At 38.3% G+C, this 21,799-nt stretch overlaps 1 protein-coding gene across 1 annotated transcript in view; it reads right to left on the bottom strand.

The window, feature by feature from the left end:
- The window catches only part of MROH2B (maestro heat like repeat family member 2B), a 53,948-nt gene extending 37,197 nt beyond the window's left edge, over positions 1 to 16,751 (bottom strand). The window contains 12 exon segments of the mRNA XM_037529777.2: positions 922 to 995; positions 1,852 to 1,965; positions 3,598 to 3,667; positions 3,761 to 3,853; positions 4,512 to 4,652; positions 7,625 to 7,641; positions 7,644 to 7,778; positions 10,743 to 10,841; positions 11,518 to 11,677; positions 12,962 to 13,072; positions 14,453 to 14,514; positions 16,213 to 16,751. Coding sequence (XP_037385674.1) covers positions 922 to 995; positions 1,852 to 1,965; positions 3,598 to 3,667; positions 3,761 to 3,853; positions 4,512 to 4,652; positions 7,625 to 7,641; positions 7,644 to 7,778; positions 10,743 to 10,841; positions 11,518 to 11,677; positions 12,962 to 13,072; positions 14,453 to 14,514; positions 16,213 to 16,240 — 1,104 coding nt within the window. The 5' untranslated portion in view covers positions 16,241 to 16,751.
- Positions 16,752 to 21,799: the final 5,048 nt, after the last annotated feature.

The following is a 21,799-nucleotide window of genomic DNA, read 5'->3' as shown; positions in this document are numbered from 1 at the left end:
CCTCAATAAAAGATAGCACACAGAACTATAGATCTATAATCTCTTAGCTATAATTTTAAAATTCAAACATTTCTGAAATGAACATAAGAATGCATATATGCCTCCAGATTAGTGCTTTTGTTATCTTTTGGTAGATACTTAGAATGAGAGATTGCTGGATCATGTGTCAGATCTATTTTCAATTATTTTTAGAAGCCTCCATACTGCTGCCATAGTCTCAACTAGTCTACATTCCCACCAACAGTATATGAGGGTACCTTTTTTCTCCACACCCTCATCAACATTTATTGCCTCTGTTTTTTTGTTTTGTTTTGTTTTTTTTATGGATCATTTTTACTGGCATGAGATGTGATATCTCATTATGGTTTTGATTTGTAATTCCCTGATGATAACTGATGATGAGCACTAAATGTGCTTTTCATACAGAAAAATACAGCAATTGCCAATTTGAAAAATTTGTCACTGTAATGTGTTCTTCATTTTTTCTAACATGGAATATTCTACTCACATAATCAGGAAATATTGAACAATTTATTATGTATAAGACTTTGAGTGTTCCCTAGTTGAAAAAATAGGATATATGTGCTAAGAATAAGATTCAGAGATTACTACTCTTTGGAGGAAGATATATTATCTTTATAATTAGCAATTAATTTTTAAACTATTTGCAAAACACAGTGACACTGTCAGCAGAACTATTTTTATTTTCTACTGAGAGATCCTTGAACTGAGCATACTTTAGAACTTTACCTTGATATAGTTTATCTTTTGGGAAAATATGGAATGTTTTGAAACATGGAATTGATCACTGAGGTCTTTAGATAACAATCTCATAAGCAGATCTGTAAAGAGTCGAAACCCATTTTATTAACTCCTAAAATTACAATCAACCAAACAAAAGGTCCTCATTAATTTTCTTACTTTGAGACTGAAGTCATTCATGATGACTTTGACTATTTTTTCGATTGAAGTGATGTGATCCCTCAACCTGGGCTCTGAAAGACAGAGGGAGAAATTGAGAATCCTGATTCACTAGGAACAGAGCATGTTGAAGGATTGAAGAAAACTCATTAGTTATGGTACATAATTATTGACTCTTGCTCTTGACATTTCATGTTTTCAATCCCCTCCTACACTTTTCCATTTCTTTATAGATGTTGATTTCTTTGTTTGCACCTTACTGCATTTAGCTTCATCTTGTTTAAAATGTTAGATTCCAAAGCATTCAATCTATCAAGCCCAGCAAAAAATTGTGACACTACTTAATATTTTTTGTCTGCTGATTCTTCAGTAAATTCCAGTTAACTAAAATTTTTAAAAGTATTATAATGTGGTACAAAAAGTAATCCTCATTATTTTATTGAATCTAAGATATTATCAATTTCACCATACTCTATTCTTTTCATTGCACCAAAAAATAAAGAATGGCCAATTAAAATTAAATATGCTGTAAATTGTAAGATGCATCCAATATCATGAAAAAGATTTGTGTACTGGAATAAACATGATTATTCATTAAATTCTGCTGTTTTCTAAGTATACTAATCTCTAGACTATGTGCATTCTTGCGTATTGCATCATTAACCAAGCTATTAGATCTTTTAAATTCTAAATTCTATTATCAAGTAGAATACTTGTTCATCTCAGTTGGATGCATTCATAAATATCATGAAAGAAAAGATGCAACTTTAAAAGAACTAGATTGCAGAAAATCGAAAAGGAAGAGTTTACTTAAATATGATGTTCCATTAACATCTCAGAGATATAGAGGAGGATTAGAGAATGCATGGTCTTCTTCTGTTTTCTTCTTGACATAAAGAAACCACCTCTGGCTTCATCTCTATTGCTTACCGTCAGCATTGACAGCTGATCTTAACAAAGACAAGATTCCCATTCGAATGACTTCATTATGGCTTCGTATTTGTTCATCAAAAAATTCCATCAGGTCTGCAGGGTTGGAATGGGCTGCAGGTTTAAGAAATACTGGATTCATAAGAAGTCATTTTCACCTTAGATTAAATACTTGTGAATGAGAAAAGGAAGAATTCCATGAGGAACTGTCAAAATCACTATTGGTTTGGTAACTAGATTTTATTTTGTCCGCATTTCTTTAGTATCACAAAATTAATGGGGAAGTTTGGTCATTAACAGAGATTTCTTTACCTAGACCCACCTCTGTTCCTATGAACAAGACCTTATTTTGAAATTAGGTTCTTTGCCAGTGGAAATATAATAAGCTGAGATCATTAGGGTGAGTCCTAATTCAACATGACTGGTGTCTTTAAGAGAAAAGGAGAGGAGACACAAGGAGAACAGCAGGTGAACATGGAGACAGAAGCTGGAGTGATGTTTCACCAGGTTGGAGCTAGAGAGCTGCAGGGGTAGGGCAGCCAGCCAGGAAAGAGTGAGGAAAGGCCTGGACTAGAACAGAACAGCTTGGACTAGGAATTGTCAAAGATAAAATAAAGCCATTAATTAGGCAAAGACATAGAGAAGAGGTAAGTACTGAAAGAGAAGGGCCCAGTAGGTGAGAACTAGAACATAATAGAAAGGTATACAATGAGGCATATTTGGGGGAGAGTGCAGGGGTGAGAGATACAGGATTGCTCGTGTCCCCTGTCCTCGGGGATTATGTTAGAACATAGTTCTGTTTTCTGACCCTGGGACCTCAGTGCCTCCTCTACCACCTGTGCTAGGTAGTCTAACCAGGTGATGGAAGAGACTGTGGTATAAAAACTGAAAGATCAGGGATAGAATAAAGGAGGGGGAAAAAGACCAGGAATTGATACTAAGAGATAACCTGGGAGAAAAACACATAACTTTGGGTTTGATGCCGTTTTAAAGACTCTAACATAACAAGAAAGAAAAAGTACTTTCTATCCTTGGGATTACCAACAGAGACTGGTTTGCCCGAAAGGAACACATGCATATATGGGTAACGAATGCTCCACAAAGAAACCAAGGATATACAATGAGGAAAGGAGAGTCTCTTTAATAAGTGGCATTGGGAAAACTGGATTATTGTATACAAAAGAATGAATTTGGACCCCTATATTAAATCATACACAAATCAACTCAAATTAAAGAACTAGACATAGAACTTGAAAACATAAAACTCCTAGAAGAAAACATAGGGAGTGAGTTCACTTGACATTGGTCTTAGCTACAATATTTTGGATTTGACACCAAAAACAAAGACAACAAAATCAAAAATAATCAAGTGGGACATCAATCTAGAAAGTTTCTACTTAGCAAAGGAAACCATCAACACAGTAAGTGGTGTTTTATGGGATGTGAGAAAATATTAAGTCATATATCCGATAAGGGGTTAGTATCCCAGGTATGCCTGGGATTTTTATGGTTTTGAAATAGAAAGTTCTCTCTTTCTGGAATGGAACCCCCTTTATTTCCAGGCAAACTAGGAAGATTAGTCACTACTCACTCCTCTAAGGAACAACAGGGACAGGCACAGAAAACTATGAGTTGAAGAAACATTTTGTGAAATTAATGTGATAGCTGCACTCACACCCTTCATCATCATCATCATCACCAGTTGGAGGCATTTTTATTAAAACCCCTCTGGATGCTGGGTCCTACCTAGAATGAGGAAGCAGCTTGAAGCTTCAATTTCATTTTCCTTCACTGGAGGACCTGAAACTCTGCAAACCTGAATGAGGAGGAAGAATCAGGTAAGTAGATATTAAAAACAAAAAGATGAGTGCAAAAGAAACTATCAGACTTAACAGCTTGGTCTTCTTACCTGGTGGAGTAAATGGGTAAAGATGCTTTTTTTCAAGACCTTTGGAAAGTCAACGTCATAAAGGACTGCTGCGATCAATATTTGTTTTAGACTCTAGAATGGAAGATCTCAAAGGTTAGCTGGTGGGTGCCCATGATGCAGCATCACAGGCTCTGGAAGGCAAATAATTATGTCTTATGAGCACAAACCCATAATCTTCCTGTAGTTATGGGTTTTCTTTAGTGATTCTGATCCCTTTATCTTATTCAGTGCTTGGCAACTTGAAATGAAATTCTTTTTTTTTTTTTTTTTTTTTCAGATTTTATTTATACATGAACTGGGGCACAGGCCAGATGCGGGGGAGGGTGAAAGGATTCACCAGAGACAGAGTGGGGAACAGAACAGGCAGACTGATGAAATACACTGCTGAGGGGAGCAGTGGGCAAGACAGGAGAGGTCTGCTGTGCCATGTGGGTTTCTCCCTGGCCGGCCAGGATTGAACCCGCGCTGCAGAGGCAGCAGACAGCTTCACAGTGCAGCACTCAACCACCTGCACCACCAGGGAGGCCCTGAAATGAAATTCTTAATTGCTTTCTGGAGTTTCTGTCATCCAGCTATGCCAACCTCTTCTCTAGCTCATATTCCCTGAGAGGTATTTAAGTTCAGCTGCCCAAACAGATACTTGTTTCTTGGGGCTTCTGAGGACTTAACGATCCTCCAGGATGGTGGCAGGTTGGCTGTTTAGTCAGTCCCGTTAGGGTGTGGCTCTTACCTGAGTGGTGTGGAAATCAATCTCTTTCTCTTTATACTGATTCATGAGCCAGGGTACCTGGTCCAGGGCATAGTCACACAGGTCTTCCCGATGAAGCAGCAGGCTCACTGTGGGGCCGTGGGCCTTAATGATGGCCAAAGTCTGCAGATACAGGAAATACCATTTTAAATAATTCATTAAGTTTTTTGGGTACATTTCTCAGAATTCCAGGGGCTTTAGATACACCCCCAAAACTTTCCTCATGGCTTTTAACTGACAAAGGTTTCTTTTGAAACTAAAAAGTTTAGGTTAAGCTCAGTGAATGATATAAAACATTCCCATTCAAAAGAAAAATAAATAACATCAATGCATGAAGGAGTCATATTTGTAATGGGTTTTATATTTTTTATCGATATCTACCTCTATATGTTGATATTCATATTAATACACTCTTCTCCTGTCACTTTTAAAATGTATTAAAAAATTCTATATAACTTTGATCCTATTCTTATCCCCATTCAAGTCTGTTTTTCTTTCCTTCAGAGCAAAGCTTCTTGAAAGAGTGGTCCACAGAGCAAAGTTTCCTAAAAAATGTGCTATCTCCATATCCCACCTCCTATTCACCCATCAATTCACTATAATCTGGGTTCCAATGACATAAAAAATGAACAGCTTCCAGGGTATAAAATATAAACATGATGTAAGAAAAAACAGTACCACAGTACTCATAGCTTATCATAGTTTGACATAATCTTAACATGCTTTTTATTTATTTGACTTATTCTTTTTATTTACTTGACTTACTCTTTTTGCTATGCATTGGACTTTATTAAAAGTCAACACCATTTTTTAGTATATGTAGTTCTTTATTTTGCTTTTTCTATCTAAAAGTGTATGATGAATTTCTTTTCTTTCAGCTAAATTTTGCTATACAGCAAATCACCACCTCAAAACTTAGTGGCCAATAATAACAACCTTTTATTTCACTCAAGACTTTCAGCTGAATGGTTCTAGCACATTTCCCTTCAGTGCACACTTTTCAAGATTCTTCTTCTTGAGCACTGTAACAATGGATGCTGTAGATCTCTCTTTGCTTCTTGAAATTTTCTCCTTCCTCAGTTGTCATCCTACATGGCTCTCCTACTCTTTTAGCAGCTCAGTCCCCATTCTTCATCATGAGGTCATCAACCTTTGCTGTCTTCTATATTATTGATAGTGCCCCCGATCCCAAACTCTATTTTTAGCACTTTTCCACTCTACATAATCTTCCTGAACAACTCTATCCAAGACCACTTATTCAGTTGTCATTTATATAATGATGGTATCCAATCCATGTATTCAGTTTTTGCTTTCCTTCCCATCTTAAGTATCTCCAGGCCTACTTAAATCTCCACTTGGATATCTCATTGGCATGCAAGTAAAAACTGGGTCCAAATTTACACCCATTTTTTTTCACTGCCCCAAATGTAGTATTCTTCCTGTTTTTCTTTTCCTCATTAATAGCCCCAAGATCACTCAAGGGGGAAATGTAGGAATCATCTCTGGTGCCTCCATTTCCCTCATTACAAACATTCAAATCATGCCAAGCTTTGCAGATTCTCTTCTCTAGCACCTGAACCCTCTGATCGGCATTATTGATATGACATTAAAAAATTCCCCTTAGCATTTATGAATTAAAACATTTCTATAGCTTCTTAGCTGAGAGTCTTGCTTTAATCTTCTCCTATACTTTATTCATCCTTGACACTGATGTTAGAATATTTTTTTGGCACTCGAGTCCCTGCTTAAAATCTTTCAAAGATTTCTTATTTCTTTTGTTTTAAAGTATTATTTCTCCTAATGAGTAACATTTCATAGGAAGAGGAATAATAATTCCTACTTTCTCTTACTTTACTCAATTTATTATCACTGTTTAAATCAAGGAACACTGGTTTACAGCACTGTACATGATTCAGAGGTATAGGATTACATCCTACAGATGTATGTTACCACTTCGCACCCACCACCAAGGCACCCATATCCTCCACCACAGCCCACTGTGGTTTCTCATTTCTTAAAAAAGCAGTCCAGTTTCCTGTGTAGCATTCAAGAGCATTCATTATGTGGCTAAAACCACCTTTCGGGTTTCATTTCTTCTTGCTTTGATTTCCCCTTTCTTCTCTCCCTTCCCTCCCCCCCACAGGCTCACTCAAGTGTGCATGTTATTCCATCTCCAGCCTGTGCCTTAATATGTTTCATTCCCTCTCTGGGAAATGCCTTCCCTGTAGTACATGACTTCATGGACTGCAAGCTCAGTTCCAAGGTCACAGTCTATTCAGCACTCATCACAGAGTCAAGGGCTGCTCTCTGTGTGTGCCCTGATAACTCCGTGCAGCTCTTCCTGTGGGAAGCTAGGAAAGTGTTCGTCAAATTTGTACTGAAGTTTTCTCTACTAGAAAAAAAGACTTCAACAGACTATTTCAGAAGTTGCATGTCTGCTAATGATTTGACTACTTCAGCAGTAGTAAAATAAATGCTTTAAAAGGTTAAAGTAAAGAAACAGAACTAGCTAAATGTTCAATTTTTATAAAATGGGAATAAAAAGGTTGAACTAGGATATAATTTAGCCTACTTAAAATTATGGCAATTATGCAAGATAAGGATGGGATTATATATATGTGAATGTACTCTATAATTTATTCTCTGTAAGGCATTACAATATTTGGAGGCAGTCAAGCACATTCTTTAGATGTTCCTTTATTTCACTGTGATATTCACAGATACTGTTGTTTTGCCTAATCATTGACTCACCCAAAGATGGGTTATGACATGTAAGACATGAAACAGCTAACACCCTATGCATTTACTTTATCAATTTATTTTATTTTTTGTTCTCTCCAAATATGGATTGGAATGTCAGTACCATGGGGATTTTGTTGTGTTTAATTCCTGCTGTATCCCTGGCACTTGGGATGATGTCTGGCATATCATGAGGAGGTAATAAAAATTAGTTCAAAGAATGACTAGTGATTTGAAATAGGTAAAACAAAAGATTTGATAAAATTCAACCCATACCTTTCATGTCAAAAAGAAAAGAGGAAATTCAACCAGCAGGGAGGAGAGTTAGCTTGAATCAGGCTGAACCCCCTACTCACTTGCATGGGCGAGGCCGTGGGGCCCATTTCTCCATTATATACCGGAACAGCATGAAGATCTTGTCAGACAGTCGGTTGGCATCTAGTTTGGGGTAGGGAAAATCTCTCCAGTGGTTGACATACTTGTAAATGGCCTTGCTGAACTTCTCAAGGGCTGCATTTTAAAAACAACCACAGACTGAGAAAAATATCAAGATGAGGACGACCATGAAATGAATTGAGAAGAGAGGACTGATGATTAGCAAATACAGAGTAGTTTTTTTATTTTATACATTTTTTACATCATTTTTCATTTTTGCACAATGTATACATTTTCATCTGGGTTATAGTCCCCATACAATTCCCACCCCCCTTGTTTTGATCCTACTCCCTCCTACCCCCGCTGTAGCGTGTCTCTGGTTTATAGTTGCTTGTTGATTTTGATTTTTACTTTATTATACCTGTAAGCAAATGAACATGTATTATGTCGCTACAGGGAGATGTAAATTAAAATCAAATTGAGACTACTACATACAGAATGATTAAAAATTAAGATAGCTAATGTTGAGTTTTGACAAGACTAAGTGCTGCTTACATTTTTATACAATGTCAGTTAGGGTACAAGTTGATACAAACACTTTGGCACCATAGACCAAATTTGAATAGACATTTTCCATGATCCAGAAATTTCACATCTAGGTACACAACCATTAGATATGCATCCTGTACAAGAATGTTTATAATAGCTTTTGTTCCTTTTGTAATAGCCTCAAACAGAAAAAGGTCCAAATATCTGCCAACACATCCAATGGAAAAATAAAATGTAGCATAGATATGAAATAGTGTACAGAAGTGAAAATGAACTACAGCTACACAAAACAAAATATGTAGGCATCTCATGAAATTTATTTATGGTGTGAGAAGTCAGGATCGTGGTTTCCCTTGTGTGATGACTGGGGGAAAAGATGAAGGGGGACTTCTTGAGTGTTAGTAATATCCCACTTCTTGCCCTGAGTGGTGATCAAATTAATGAGTTCACTTTTATACAACTCATTGACCTATACACTACTGATTTGTTCATTTCTCTGTGAGTCTGTTTTACCTCAATACAATTAAAAAACTTCTCGAGCTTACAAAAAATATCACGTGGGCCATTATGTCAGATATATTTTCTTCAAATACAAGGAATAATTATAGTATGTGAAAATAACATTTGCTGAATTAGATTTCAGGCAAGTTTTGGCTTACTGTGTGTTAATGCTTCCTAACTGCCTCTGTCTAGACATGGAGAGGTGGTCAAACATTCAGACACTATCAGAATGGTATTCTTATTCTGAACAGATGCCTCATTATGCAGGGTAATTTAGCATTATCAATAAAGGAATTGACCAGGTGAAAAAAAAATTTTTTTCCTTCACCTCTCATGAGTCAATAGATGAAAAAGAAAATTCACAGTTCATGCTCTTAAGGCTATATCACATGCAAAGAATTTGCTGGAAAATATCCAAAATATCTTAGTTGTAGAGCTGGCCACTTACTGGCATATTCACCTTCCCTCCAAACTCTTTCTGATGCTCATCTGCTCACCTTGTCATAATCTTTTGTGCATATGAGTATGCATGTGTGTGCATATGTACATGTGTGTGTGTATCCTGCAGTGGTCTATAAAGAACATGAGGAAGGAATAATGTGTTGCCTTTTGAGTTATTGAAAGTGGTAAGCACAATGTTTATCTGCCAAGTGATTCAATGAACAGATTGAGGGAAGGTGATTAAGTTTTATACCTTTTCTGTAGTGGTAGTCAATAAAAACTTGCCATGGGACCAAAGGACACTTAGAAAACTTGATAAACAAAGACAGAGGACTCCCTTATTCATCATCATTATGATTTCTGATTTTATTTCCTTTTACTGTCTTGGTTATTAATATTGGTGTCTAATAAAAATCGATACCATGTTTATTTTCAGGAACATTATCTGGGACAGTAAATAGAGAAAGCAAAAAGTATTGAAAATTGTGCTAACTTAGCTTAGTTGCTCAAATCCTTCAGTCAGATTGCCATAGTTCAAATTTTGGCTCTGTTACATACTAGTTGTGTGACTAAAGACGAGCTGTTTAATGTTTTCAGCCTCAATTTGCTCAACAATGGATGGAGGGAAAATACTACCTGCCTAATTAGGTGGCTGTGAAGGTTAAGTTAAATAATGGCCTTAAAATGCCCAAGGCAGTGTCCAGTCACATAATTAATTCTCAGTGTTTATCAGATACAAATATTACCTTCATTGATGACAGAAAGAAATGGGCAAAATGAAACTGATAGGTAAAGAAGACATTCCTGACAACATGGACTTGTAAATATTACAAATATTTGAGATGACAGTGTTTGGATTTTAGGGGTGGGCAGGATCTTGGAAATTGCATTACTTGGCATTTTTACAAGTGAAACTCAGATTGAAATAATGGGCAGAGTGACCTTCAGGCTCGGTGGCAGGTCAGAGACAAAAGTCCAAGTTTTTAGACTCATCCAAGAAGCCTTTCACTGTGTTATAAATGCTTTTTCCTAGGACTTTCAGTGCATGCTCTTCCCCGCAATTGGTGCAGACATGTTCTAGTTTGGGGGTAGAAGAGATTGTGACCATAGTTTATTTACCTATTTTCCTTAATTTTGTGCCTGCTTGTATTTAGATTACATTGTTAACTTGTTATTGTTATAATCATATGGCATTATAAAGAGATGCCAGAATTACAGTTACTAAGAGTGGCTAAACCCTCAATCATTGTAGAGAAAGCATGATCCAATTAATGAAGGTGGTTAGTAGACAGTGGAAAGAGCACAGAGCAGGGTGTGAAGGCCATCTCTACATCTAACTGGTTGTGTCACCACCACCTTGGGAACAGCACCTAATTTCCATGACATGCGGTTTCCCATCTGTCAAGCAGCTAACAGCACTTACCTGGAAGAATTTCTGTGAGGACTGGGAGAGATAATTCCCTCAGAGGGTGTTCCATGTGGTAGGCATTCAACAAATGGCAGCTATTATTATTAGAAAGGACAAGACTAGCATCAAAGAAAAACATCAGACATTTGCCAAATTCACAGTCTGGGTCTTACCACAGAGGAAATCACAGGGATACCCACCGAGACAGAAGGCTCCCTTCATCCTTTCCTCCTCGGCCAGCCTGAGCATGGTCTGCATGGTGAGCAGCGTCATCATCATGAAGGGGATGCTCTGGGACACTGCAGTGAGGGCACGAGAGGACAGAGGGGTTATCTTCTCACACCCGGACTCCAGGGGCTCCTCTTCAAGTCAACAACATGCATTTCAAGGCTGTGGGGGGAGGGAAATGAGGCATAGTAGGAAGATACTCTCCGCTACCCCTTCCCCATCGTATGGCCAGGATGTAGTAAGAGAACTGAAGCATGGATGGCTTAAAGCAAGGTATTAGCTACACAACCATCTATGCCTGTCACCTAGACACAATGCTGTTTTTGGATAATTATTTCATTAATGCCTGTCGCTCCCAGAAGAACATGTCTGTGTCCCCAGAGCCTAGCATGTTAATAGGTACACCCAAAAATATGTTAAATAAGGTGGTGTAGAAACAAATTGTAAGAAAACTTTCCTTCATGTATCTGTTGAGGGGTTTGCAGAATATGACTTGTGGAAAATGTGCTTCTGGAAACACAAAGCCAGGGAAAGGGACTGTGAAATTGGGAGAGTTCAGGCAACTCTGAGCAGCATGGACTAATGGCAGGTCAGCAGGCCCATCTATGCTCATGAACAACTTCCCATGTTTCTTTCCCAGTATATTATATTATGGCAGAAGGTAGAGATGGTCTCCTTTCTGCCATTCGCTCCCATTTGTTAGACAATTGTTTCCCAGGAAAAATGTTGAGAGAATTCCCTCTATACCATAGCTGGTAGCCAGTTCAGCCAGAGATAGCACAACGAATTCATTTGGTAGCTCTAGGATTCTGAAGTTACTTTGTACTTCATACATCACAGAGTTGAAATCATGTGCAGCAAGAGATACCAAAACCTCACCAGCTAGCATTCTTATTTCTCGGACCATCTGAGGAAGAAAAGGAAAATAATGACAACTAGAGGAAGAGCAGAGTGCGTCTGTAGAGAGGAGATGGTTTGCATAAGATTTGTAAGTTCCCCTAGCTTGGGACAGAGGGCGAATGGGCTATTACAAACCAGGTGGAAGAGTTTAGGGTAGGTCTCAGTAGCTGGGAGAGCAGAGGTGATTTTAATGCACTCTAACACCTAGTTGCAAACTTGGAGTTAATACATGTTTTCTTGCTACTTGATTATAGGACCAGGAAACACAGGATTGATGTTTTATGTTTAAGTGATACGAGTTACTATGGTTGAAAGACTGAAGGGGAGAGTGACAGAAAACTGGGGCTGAGTCTAGAGTATTGGGTTTTAGTATTGTCCCAATCTAATTATCTTTCATAGTGGAGATATTTAGGGGAATTTCTACTTTTGGGAAAAGTGAACTGATAAATTTGACCAACTCTCTTGCTGAGGAAAAGTCAAAGCTCTAGACAAGATACAAAAAAACATACTCATAGAAACATCAAAGAGTGCACAATATAAGGGTGGAATGAAGTGCTAAGTTGGGGAGTGCAAAAGACTGGGAATTCAGAGAGCTGAGCCTTATATTTGAGGCTGTTTTGCAGCATTTAGGGACAAGAGCCAAATTCAGACCCAAACAATGGTGAAACCCCGGTATTCCTCATCTCATCTGTGGAGCGAAGATACCAAGGGGCTGCATTATGATGTAAGGTTGAAAAAGTACTCTATGGACTACAGTCTAAGTTTGAGTCACAGAAATAGCTCCCAAAATCTCAAACCATGTACTTAATCTTAGATTGTCAGTGCTCTTGGCAGGAACATATAAGCTTTCGGGAAGAAAATAGCAGTATCCTGGGACTCAAAACTATTCCTTTAAATAACTTTTCAGATACAATGGATATCATACATAGAAAAGTAGGTACATAAGGGAGTCAAAACTGCTGGGTTCCAGTTTTCTGTCAACAGACAGCTGTGGTAATTTGAAAAAAAAAAAAAATCCCTCCAAGTATCACCTTATGTAAAAGCGAACTGAATAATATTAGCACTAAAGTAATTCTTAACTTTGCTCAGTTTCTTGATCTGCGAAGGCATAAAAAAATGGGTGCTACAGTGGTATTTGAATTATCATACAGAACAAATGAAAGTGATCTGTCGTCCTGGCAGTGATATAGAAAATGCTTATAGCTTTCTATCTACGCAGGGGAAGTGGGAGCTCTTAAAGATCTCTTGCTGGTTCCTTACTGATTCATCATCAAGAATCAAACTTACTTACATTGTCATCTCTCATGTCCTTAGAAGCATAATAAATAAACCGTTGGACAATTGCATCATCCAAGATATCAGTATTCTGAATAATGGAAATGAGGTGACTGTAAATGTCTTCCTGTGAACATATAAGGATAGATACAGAAACTTGAAGGAGCAGATGAAATCCCAATGGACAAACCATTAAGAAGCACTATGTCTCTCCTACACAATGCATCTTCAGTTCAAAAGGCTTATATGTAAAGCAAAGTTCTTTCTAAAAATGAATTTGTCTACATCTCTGTGGCAAAATCTAATTGAAGGCAGGAGTGGGCTACCTGATACATTGAAGTCTCTTGAAAATCACCATTGTAGGATGACTGCAGGATGCTCAGGAGAATGGAAAGGCCCTAACTGTTTCTCTTCCCAGCAGGGAGTCACAGGGTATTAAGAACACACCGTGAGGAACACAAAGAGGCTGCTAAGCTATGAAACTGGATCTTAGGGGGAATTTTCAGACCCTTGCTTCATCCATGTCTTTGTGAAGAGAAACTTGTGAATCCTTTTGGATAGAGCTGTAACCTAGAGGATAGGGACACTCAGTAGATGCGAGGTGTGAGGCTCTCCTGAATCTCTCAGACAGTTATGTAGCTTTGGAAGATGAGAGAAGTTCTGAATTCTCCAACAGCCTCAGGCACGTTACCTGTGTTTAAGGTGTGAAAGGACCTTTTGCATAAGGAATTCTAACAGGCAGTGAAGGTGGAAAACCACTGGATTAAGAGATAAAAATATGGATGCCGTCCTTCGTGGGGAAGCCACACTGAATGATCAGGGGCATCATTCTGGAGTCAGACAGAAGAGTTCGTACAGTCCTGCTGTTCTTAGGCAAGTCATGTAACTTCTCTATGCCCCACTTTTCAGTTGTCAAATGGAAACAGTGATACCTACCTCATCAAGGTGTGAGGTGTGAACATAATATGATGTGCTGTTGTTTGGAGAGCATCTAACTCTATAATAGATAAGTGTTCAGTGAGGGGTAGCTGTTATTACTTTATGAAAGGTTAATAAAGCCAGAAAAGCCTTCAAATCCTAGAGGAAAAAAGTCTCTAGTTGTGAAACTGCAGACGGATATATGTAGGGGAGACCTTTTGGTATTTGCACAGACCCCTCAAATTGCACACATGGTTAAGTCTGAAGTCCTCTCCCCCAAGCCCCTTGCCCACACCCCAGCTTTCTGCATCTGTCTTGGTAAGTTTACGGTGAGGGGTATTTGGGTTTGTTTTTTTTTTGCTAGCTTCTAGAACTGGATACTCTGATTTCTCAATGCTAAATATTATTGTTTAAACATTATAATGACTTAATGACTTCCATTAGAATTGTATTTTCTGAGAAAGTGAATGCCCTGTGGGAAGCCAAAGAGAAACACAGAAGTCAAGGAAAGAAGGGCATCTATGAAATATTGCAACAACTGGACAAGAAAAAGTGAATGGGAATGAGATTTTTCTCTGTTTTTTCCTACCTTGCTAATATTATCTTCCTTGTTCAGCATGCTGAGTGTGAGGTTAATATCTCCAAAAGTCTCTAAAACGAGAATTGTAAAGAAAAGGAAGAATTAAATGTGTGCTAAAATGTCCTTCTTTAACTTATTATGCAATAGTCACAGAAAGGTTTTAATCACCTTCTCTCTCTGTCGTACTCTCCTCTCCTCTTTGTCCTGCTTTCTCCTTTCCCTCTCTCACTTTCCACCTCTCCTGGACTGCTAGCCCTCTGAGGGCAGGAACTGTGTCTTATTCATATTTCATATACTTGACATTGAAAATAACACGTGTTCAATTATTTTTCAAAACCTGAATTAACATGTGTATGGGTGGGGGAGATTAAAAGTGATAGATTCTTGGGCCTCCCTGGTGGTGCAAGGGGTTCAGCACAGCACTGTGAAGCTGTCTGCAGTCTCTGTAGCGCGAGTTCGATCCCTGGCCGGCCAGGGACATAGCCACATGGCGCAGCAGACCTCTCCTGTCTCACCCGCTGCTCCCCGCAGCAGTGTTCTCCTCCCCTCTGTCTCTGGTGAATCCTCTCACCACCAGCACCTCTGGTATAGTGAACCCCAGTTCTTGAATAAATAAATAAATCTTTTTATTTATTTATTTATTTATCTATTTATTTATTTATTTATTTATTTATACAAGCACTGGGTACAGTCAGAAGCGCGGGAGGGTGAGAGAATTCACCAGAGCCAGAGCAGGGAGCAGAGCAGGCAGAAGGACCGAAGTACACTGCTGAGGGGAGCAGCGGGCGGCAGGAGAGGTCTGCGCGCCATGCGGGACCCTCTTCTGGTGGCCGGGGAGCAGCCGGGATCGAACCGGCGCCGCAGAGGCCACGGGCAGCTTCGCAACCCAGCGCTCAACCGCTGCGCCACCGGGGAGGCCCAATAAATAAATCTTTTTTAAAAAGTCATCGATTCCTACTTATCCGTCTAGACAATTGGGCATCACCCTGTAAATCCCCTCTAGCAAGTTTTAGCTTTCAGACTACATGACCTGAAATCCATCACATTTGGCTCAAGTGTTAGAAGGCAAGAGTGGAAGCAGTAGCTTCTCTTCTACCTTCCATCTTCCTTTTCCCTCTCTCTTCCCATCTTCCTGCTGGCCCTGCCAGGTGCTTCCTCAGATCCCATGCTCATGGAGTCTGGCTCTTTTATGATTATGACCTAAATATTTTATCTTGTGATTTCTAGGAACACTTGTGTTTGAATAAAACTCTCCAAAAAACAACAACAACAAAAAAATGGAGTCAATGGAATCAAGCAATTTCATGCCAGATGGAGAGTTGGGAGGTGAGATACATTTGGAGGTGGTGAGTTTCCACAGCCTTCCAAATAAACAACATGCTCCCCCCTTTTTTTGGCAAAGCAGAAAGGCAAACCTACTTGGAAACCATGGGAAAGTATTTCCAAATGTCTCTTCCAATATTTTAAATTAAGCAAAAAACCGTCTTTGGGTAGTAGTCACTTTCTACTCAGGTACACTATGTATTTTAAAGAAGGTAAGACAACCATCTCTCAGATTCCTGGCCCATCAATGGTTATTTACATTGTTGGTTTTTCTATTTTGGAATAAAGGGAGAGAAATGTGAAATGAACTTAATTTAACATACCTTTTAATAAAACCTTTAGGGGGTACAGTCCCCCTTCAGTGACACACATCATGCCTCACCCTTCATTGCATATGGCCATGTAGGTACAAAATGCCCAGTTTCTCCCCATCCCCAGATGCTTACCTACAGATTCCTCTGTGTTCTGAGTCATGTTTGGCTGTTTCAGGCTCTCTAAGAGCTAGCACCTAGGTCTTAGAAACAGTAAAGCTAGTAAGTTGAAGAAGTGGGTTGGCAAATTTCTTATATAAGGTTCACATAAGATTCTCTAAATTAAAATCCCTACTCCACTTGATTGGCACAGTGATCTGGGAGCTTCTAGCGATGGGCTGCTGTTGAGGAGGAAGATGCTGTGTTCTACCACTATGACATTTTCTTGCTTCTTAGCGCCTGCTGACCAACAAAATGGCTGCATCTCACCAAATATTGTCCTTTTGGTGAGGCCAGAGTATCTGAGAAGGAAGAAATTAGAGACTTGGACTCAAACCATTTTTGTAGACCAAAGGAATTGCTGTCCCTAAACGTGGGCCCATTGATCACAAAATTGGATAGGTTTTGAGTAGTCACTTTACTGGCCTGGTGTTGGTAAAGCCTTTATGGTGATCTTGCTGATTGTTCTACTAGGTGGAAGCAGTCACACAAACTGGGCATGCTCAGTGGACTGGAACCCCCACCAAGGGCAGTTGAATGGAATGTCCAACTGACAGCAGCAAAGCAAAGCCTTCTCTCCGCCATTCCCACTCCCCTTGCTCCCTGCCCCCCACCATCACGGATGTGCTCTGCATCTCTCCCTCACTCCATGTTTCATCTTTTTCTTTGGCTCCGTTCACTTTTTGTTTTCTCTCTCTCTCTCTCTTTTTTTTTTTTTTAAGATTTATTTATACAAGCACTGGGGTACAGTCTAGAGGCATGGGAGGATGAGAGAATTCACCAAAGACAGAGTGGGGAGCAGAACAGGCAGATTGACTGAAATACACTGCTGAGGGGAGCAGCAGGTGAGACAGGAGAGGTCTGCTGCGCCAGATGGGACTCCCCCTGGCCAGCCGGGAATCGAACCGGCACTACATAGGTTGAGGACAGCTTCATAGCACTGTGCTCAACCCACTGTGCCAGTGGGGGAGGCCTGTCTCTATTTGTTTTTGACTCATTTTTTTATCCAAACCTCTTGACTGTAATATTTTCAAGTTTACTTGTATGGACTTAAATCTTTGCCAATGCCCCCTAACCCTAAATCTACATGAAAACAATTTCTATTGTGTTTTGACGTGTTTGATGTTATAGAGAATAGGAAGGGGATCCTAGCAGTCTACAGGCCTGCAGATAATAGGAGCCAATAAGAAAATTTCAAATGATAAAATTTCTCATTATTAGTAGCACTCAAATATGAGTAGGGATTTTTTTCTTGAGAAGAATCAAATCACAAAACCATATTCTGGATCAAGGATGAGGACACAGAAACAGAACTTAGGATACAACCAAAAAGATTTTAAGAAAGAAGTTAACTTCAATACAGGATTACATTAAAAAGAGGGACAAATCCCAAATAAGCAATTTAACATCACACCTAAAGGAACTTGGAAAAGAAGAAAAAAAACTAAAACTTAATAGAATGAAGGAAATAATTAAAACTAGAGTGGAAATAAAAGAGAAATCAAGATGATCATGCAAAAGATTAATGAGACTAAGAGCGGATTCATTGAGAAGTTAAAGTTCATAAATCTAACCAGGCTAATAATGAAGAGAGAAAACTTCAATAGAATTATGGAGACAGAAAATTACTACAGATATCTTAGAAATTCAAAGGCTCATAAGATTACTATAAATAGGGTCTCCCTGGTGGCGCAGGTGGTGGAGCAGTGCACTGTGAAGCTGACCGCAGCCTCTGCAGTGCTGGTTCGATTCCTGCCGGCCGGCGAGGGTCCTACATGGCGCAGCAGACCTCTCCTGTCTCACCTGCTGCTCCCCTCAGCAGTGTATTTCGTCAGTCTGCCTGTTCTGTTCCCCGCTCTGTCTCTGGTGAATTCTCTCACCCTCCCACACATCTGGCCTGTAGCCCAGTCCTTGTATAAATAAATAAATCTTTTTAAAAAAATTACTATAAACAACTATATGCTAACAAATTCAATAATCTTGAAGAAATGGATAAATTTTAAAAACAATGGTTTACCAAAACCAATCCAAGAAGAATCAGAAAATTTGTATAGACTGACCACAATTATGGAAAATGAAACAAGAAAAATATCCATATATATGAAAGTCAGTACCAGACGACCTTACAAGGAAACTTTATCAAACCTTAAAAAAACAAACAAAACTTATGCTCACTGAATTCAATTTATTCCAAAAAATTCAAGATAGAGGGACTATTTCCTAATATATTCTATGATGCAAACATTACCTGAATACTAAAACTGACCAAGATACCACAAAGAAGAAAACTATAAAGCAGTATCTGAATATTTTTTATATTTGCTTTTCTTTTTTAAATATATTTTTTACATCATTTTTCATTTTTGCACAATGTATGCATTTTCATCTTAGTTATAGTCTTTATTCTAGTTTTAACTAGAGCAATCAGATAACAAGAAATAAGAGGAATCCCAATTAGATAAGAAGTGAAACTTTCATTACTTGCAGATATGACACTATACATAGAAAAAAAACCTATAGGCTCCACAAAAAACACACTTAAAATGATAAATGAACACATAAAATTGGTAGTCTACAAAATTAACAAAATTCTGTTGTATTTTATATACTAATAATAAATGAGGAAAAATACAGATAAAAAAGCAATAAAAAATGACCTGTGTTCATGGATGGGAAGAATTAATATGGTCCAAATAAATAGCTTACCAAAAGCAAAATACAGATTTTTAAATTTTTTTGACTTGCTCATTAACCCAATAATGAGGAAATCAAAGAAATTAAAATCTATTGATATAAATTTTAATTGTACTTTTATTAATTTGATTGCTACTTAAAGAATGTCACAAATCCTTCTCCTTTTCTAATTAACAGTCAATGAACATATTTACTTTCAGTAGAATAAAACAAATGCTAAATATGATTTTAAAGTTAACGTGAGGCAAAATATAATACTGCCTACTGTGACTCAACTCATGGACTATATCAGAATAATCATTTTGTGCCATTTAAAAATACTGGTATATGAGAAAAAATAATATTAATGACATAATTTTAGTTAAAATACTTGCCTTACAAGGGCACACAATACAAGAAGCAATGCTTTTAAAAGTATGTGTTTTTATATACATATACCTTATTTGCATTAAAAATTGGCAAAGTATCTCATTCACAAGTTATAGTATCTGAACAGATTTGTGGTTCTGAAGTTGGCACTTAAATATTTCCCTTGCCTGTCAAGAAGTGTCACTTTTAAGTTTTATTAAATGAGTACCATATGCACATCTAAATTTAGACAGCATTTTAAAAACTGGATTGAATTAGCAATTCTCACAGGGCCATTTTGTGTCATTTTGTGCTGAATGCATTGTCATCAAAGTACAGCTTTCTCCACTGTGGTGGGATCATCAGGTTTGTCTGAATTTTTTTTTTTTTTTTTTTTTTTTTTTTTTTTTTTTGAGAATGGAATTTATTTATTTATTTATTTTTTTTTAATAAATTTTATTGTTATATTCCCCATACAATTGCCGCCCCCCATTCTGACCCCAATCCCTCCCCTCCCGCCCCCGCCCCCCTAAAAGTGTCTCTGGTTCATAGTTTTTTGTTGATTTTGATTTTCACTTTCTTATAGTTTTTCATTTTCCTGGTCCATTATTTAAGTTTTCTAGATTCCTGCTATGAGTGAGACCATCCGGTATTTTTCTTTTTCTTTTTGGCTTATTTCGCTGAGCATGATCCCTTCCAGCGCCATCCATGTTGCAGCAAATTGCATGTGTTTATCTTTTTTGAATGCTGAGTAATATTCCATGGTATATATGTACCACATCTTCTTGATCCAGTCATCTATTTTTGGGCATTTGGGTTGTTTCCAAAGCTTAGCTATTGTAAACAGTGCTGCTATAAACATAGGGGTGCAGGTGTTCTTTGGAATTGATTGTCTGAATATTTTTCTAATGCCTGGGTGACATCTCTGTCCTTATGTGGAGGAATAGTCTCTATGGGTGAAATTGCCGGGCAATTGGAGGGCACTCTGGACGTTTGTACAGGGTAACCTGTGTCCTACTACAGACTCCTGGGACTTTCTTCTCATTCTCCCTCCTGTTCATAAAAAGTGGCAACGTGGCCTCTGCTGGGGAATGTCCAGGGACAGGAACTTTACTACTTTTATACAGCCAGGCTATTCCATTTTCAAACAACTCAAACTTTCATAAAGTCCAGATTCAAATGAGTCAATTTCTTTGGTTTTAGAAAATCCATGTTTGGACATACTTCTGACCTTTGTAATAGTGAAATTCTATTCTTCCTTCCACATGATAGGACTTTATTTGAAAATATTTCCAGAATCATTCTACACTCACAAATTTTCTGTTCTCTAAAAGATCACTTCAGAGATATTTCAATAATGTGGTATTTCCAGGTTTTTACCATCTTTCTCACTGTCCTCTGAATATTTTCTACTGTTTTAAAGCCTGCCTAGAGTATCAACTGATTAAACATTCCATACTGACATGGACATTGAACTTGTCTTATGTCAGCCTGAGAGTTACATTTTTTTTTTTTTTTTTACTCCATCACATTGAGTTTCTATGCTCTAGTTAATTCACAGATATTTTTACTTGAACTATGAATAATTGCAGCCATTTTTAACAACGTTTGATGGTTGAGCAGATCAGGCTCTCAGAAACCTGGCAACTTGCTCACATTTCTCAACCTCAGGAATATTCCCCTTTCCTGTTTGCCTTATTTAAGTCAGCAGGTGCTTAAAGTGTACAGGAAAATGGAATTATTGCATGTCTAAAAATTTTACTATTTTTCTGGAAACTGAGGAGAGGAACAGAATCAGGGCACGTCTGTGGGTTTCGAGTCACAGATGAGAGCTGAATGGACGTCATACTAGGGCATCAGCTGTCATGGGGAGGCAGCAGCGATGAAGGGGTAACTAACCCAGGAGGCAAGATCTATTGAGTTAGGTTTCCTCAGAGCAGTTACAGGTATTAATAATAAAATAAGAAAAATATTAGTTTGTACAATGAAAAAGTCTAAGTATAAATGCCACAGTTCTCGAAGAAGTCTTGGATAGTGTACAACCCAGTGGTGCTACTTTATTTTGTTCCTCCTGTCCTGTCAGGGAAAACCTGCTCCTTCTAATTTACACCCAGCATCTCGGCTCAGCAATGGCAGTTTCCCAGCATCCTCAACTCGGCTGAGCACTGACTGTTGGGATGCTTTTAATGAGGTCAATTTTCATTTTGGCAGCTCAACAAGATTTCCATGAGAGAAGCAGAGAGTATGGGACAAACACATCCCCGAGCTGTCTTCTATTATTCATACAGACTACTCAGCGTATTTGGTATAAAACTAGACTCAAGTGAGAATTAATTGCTATATCAATAGACCACTCCTAAGAGGCATAACTCTGATGCCTGGAAGCTAATGAGCTACATTTCTGGGTGGCATATTATCTAGAAATTCTTTAGGCTTCCCCTTCAAACAAAAGAGCTAGAATTGTTGTTTGAGCATGAAAGGAGTAGCTTGTTGTGTTCTCTAAAGGCTTGTTCATATTCAC

The sequence above is a fragment of the Talpa occidentalis genome, unplaced genomic scaffold (assembly GCF_014898055.3).
Source record: "Talpa occidentalis isolate TD23 unplaced genomic scaffold, MPIMG_talOcc4v2.1 talOcc4.6, whole genome shotgun sequence".
NCBI lineage: Eukaryota > Metazoa > Chordata > Mammalia > Eulipotyphla > Talpidae > Talpa > Talpa occidentalis.
The sequence above is the reverse complement of the archived record's forward strand: the minus strand, read 5'-3'. Positions and strand labels throughout refer to the sequence as shown.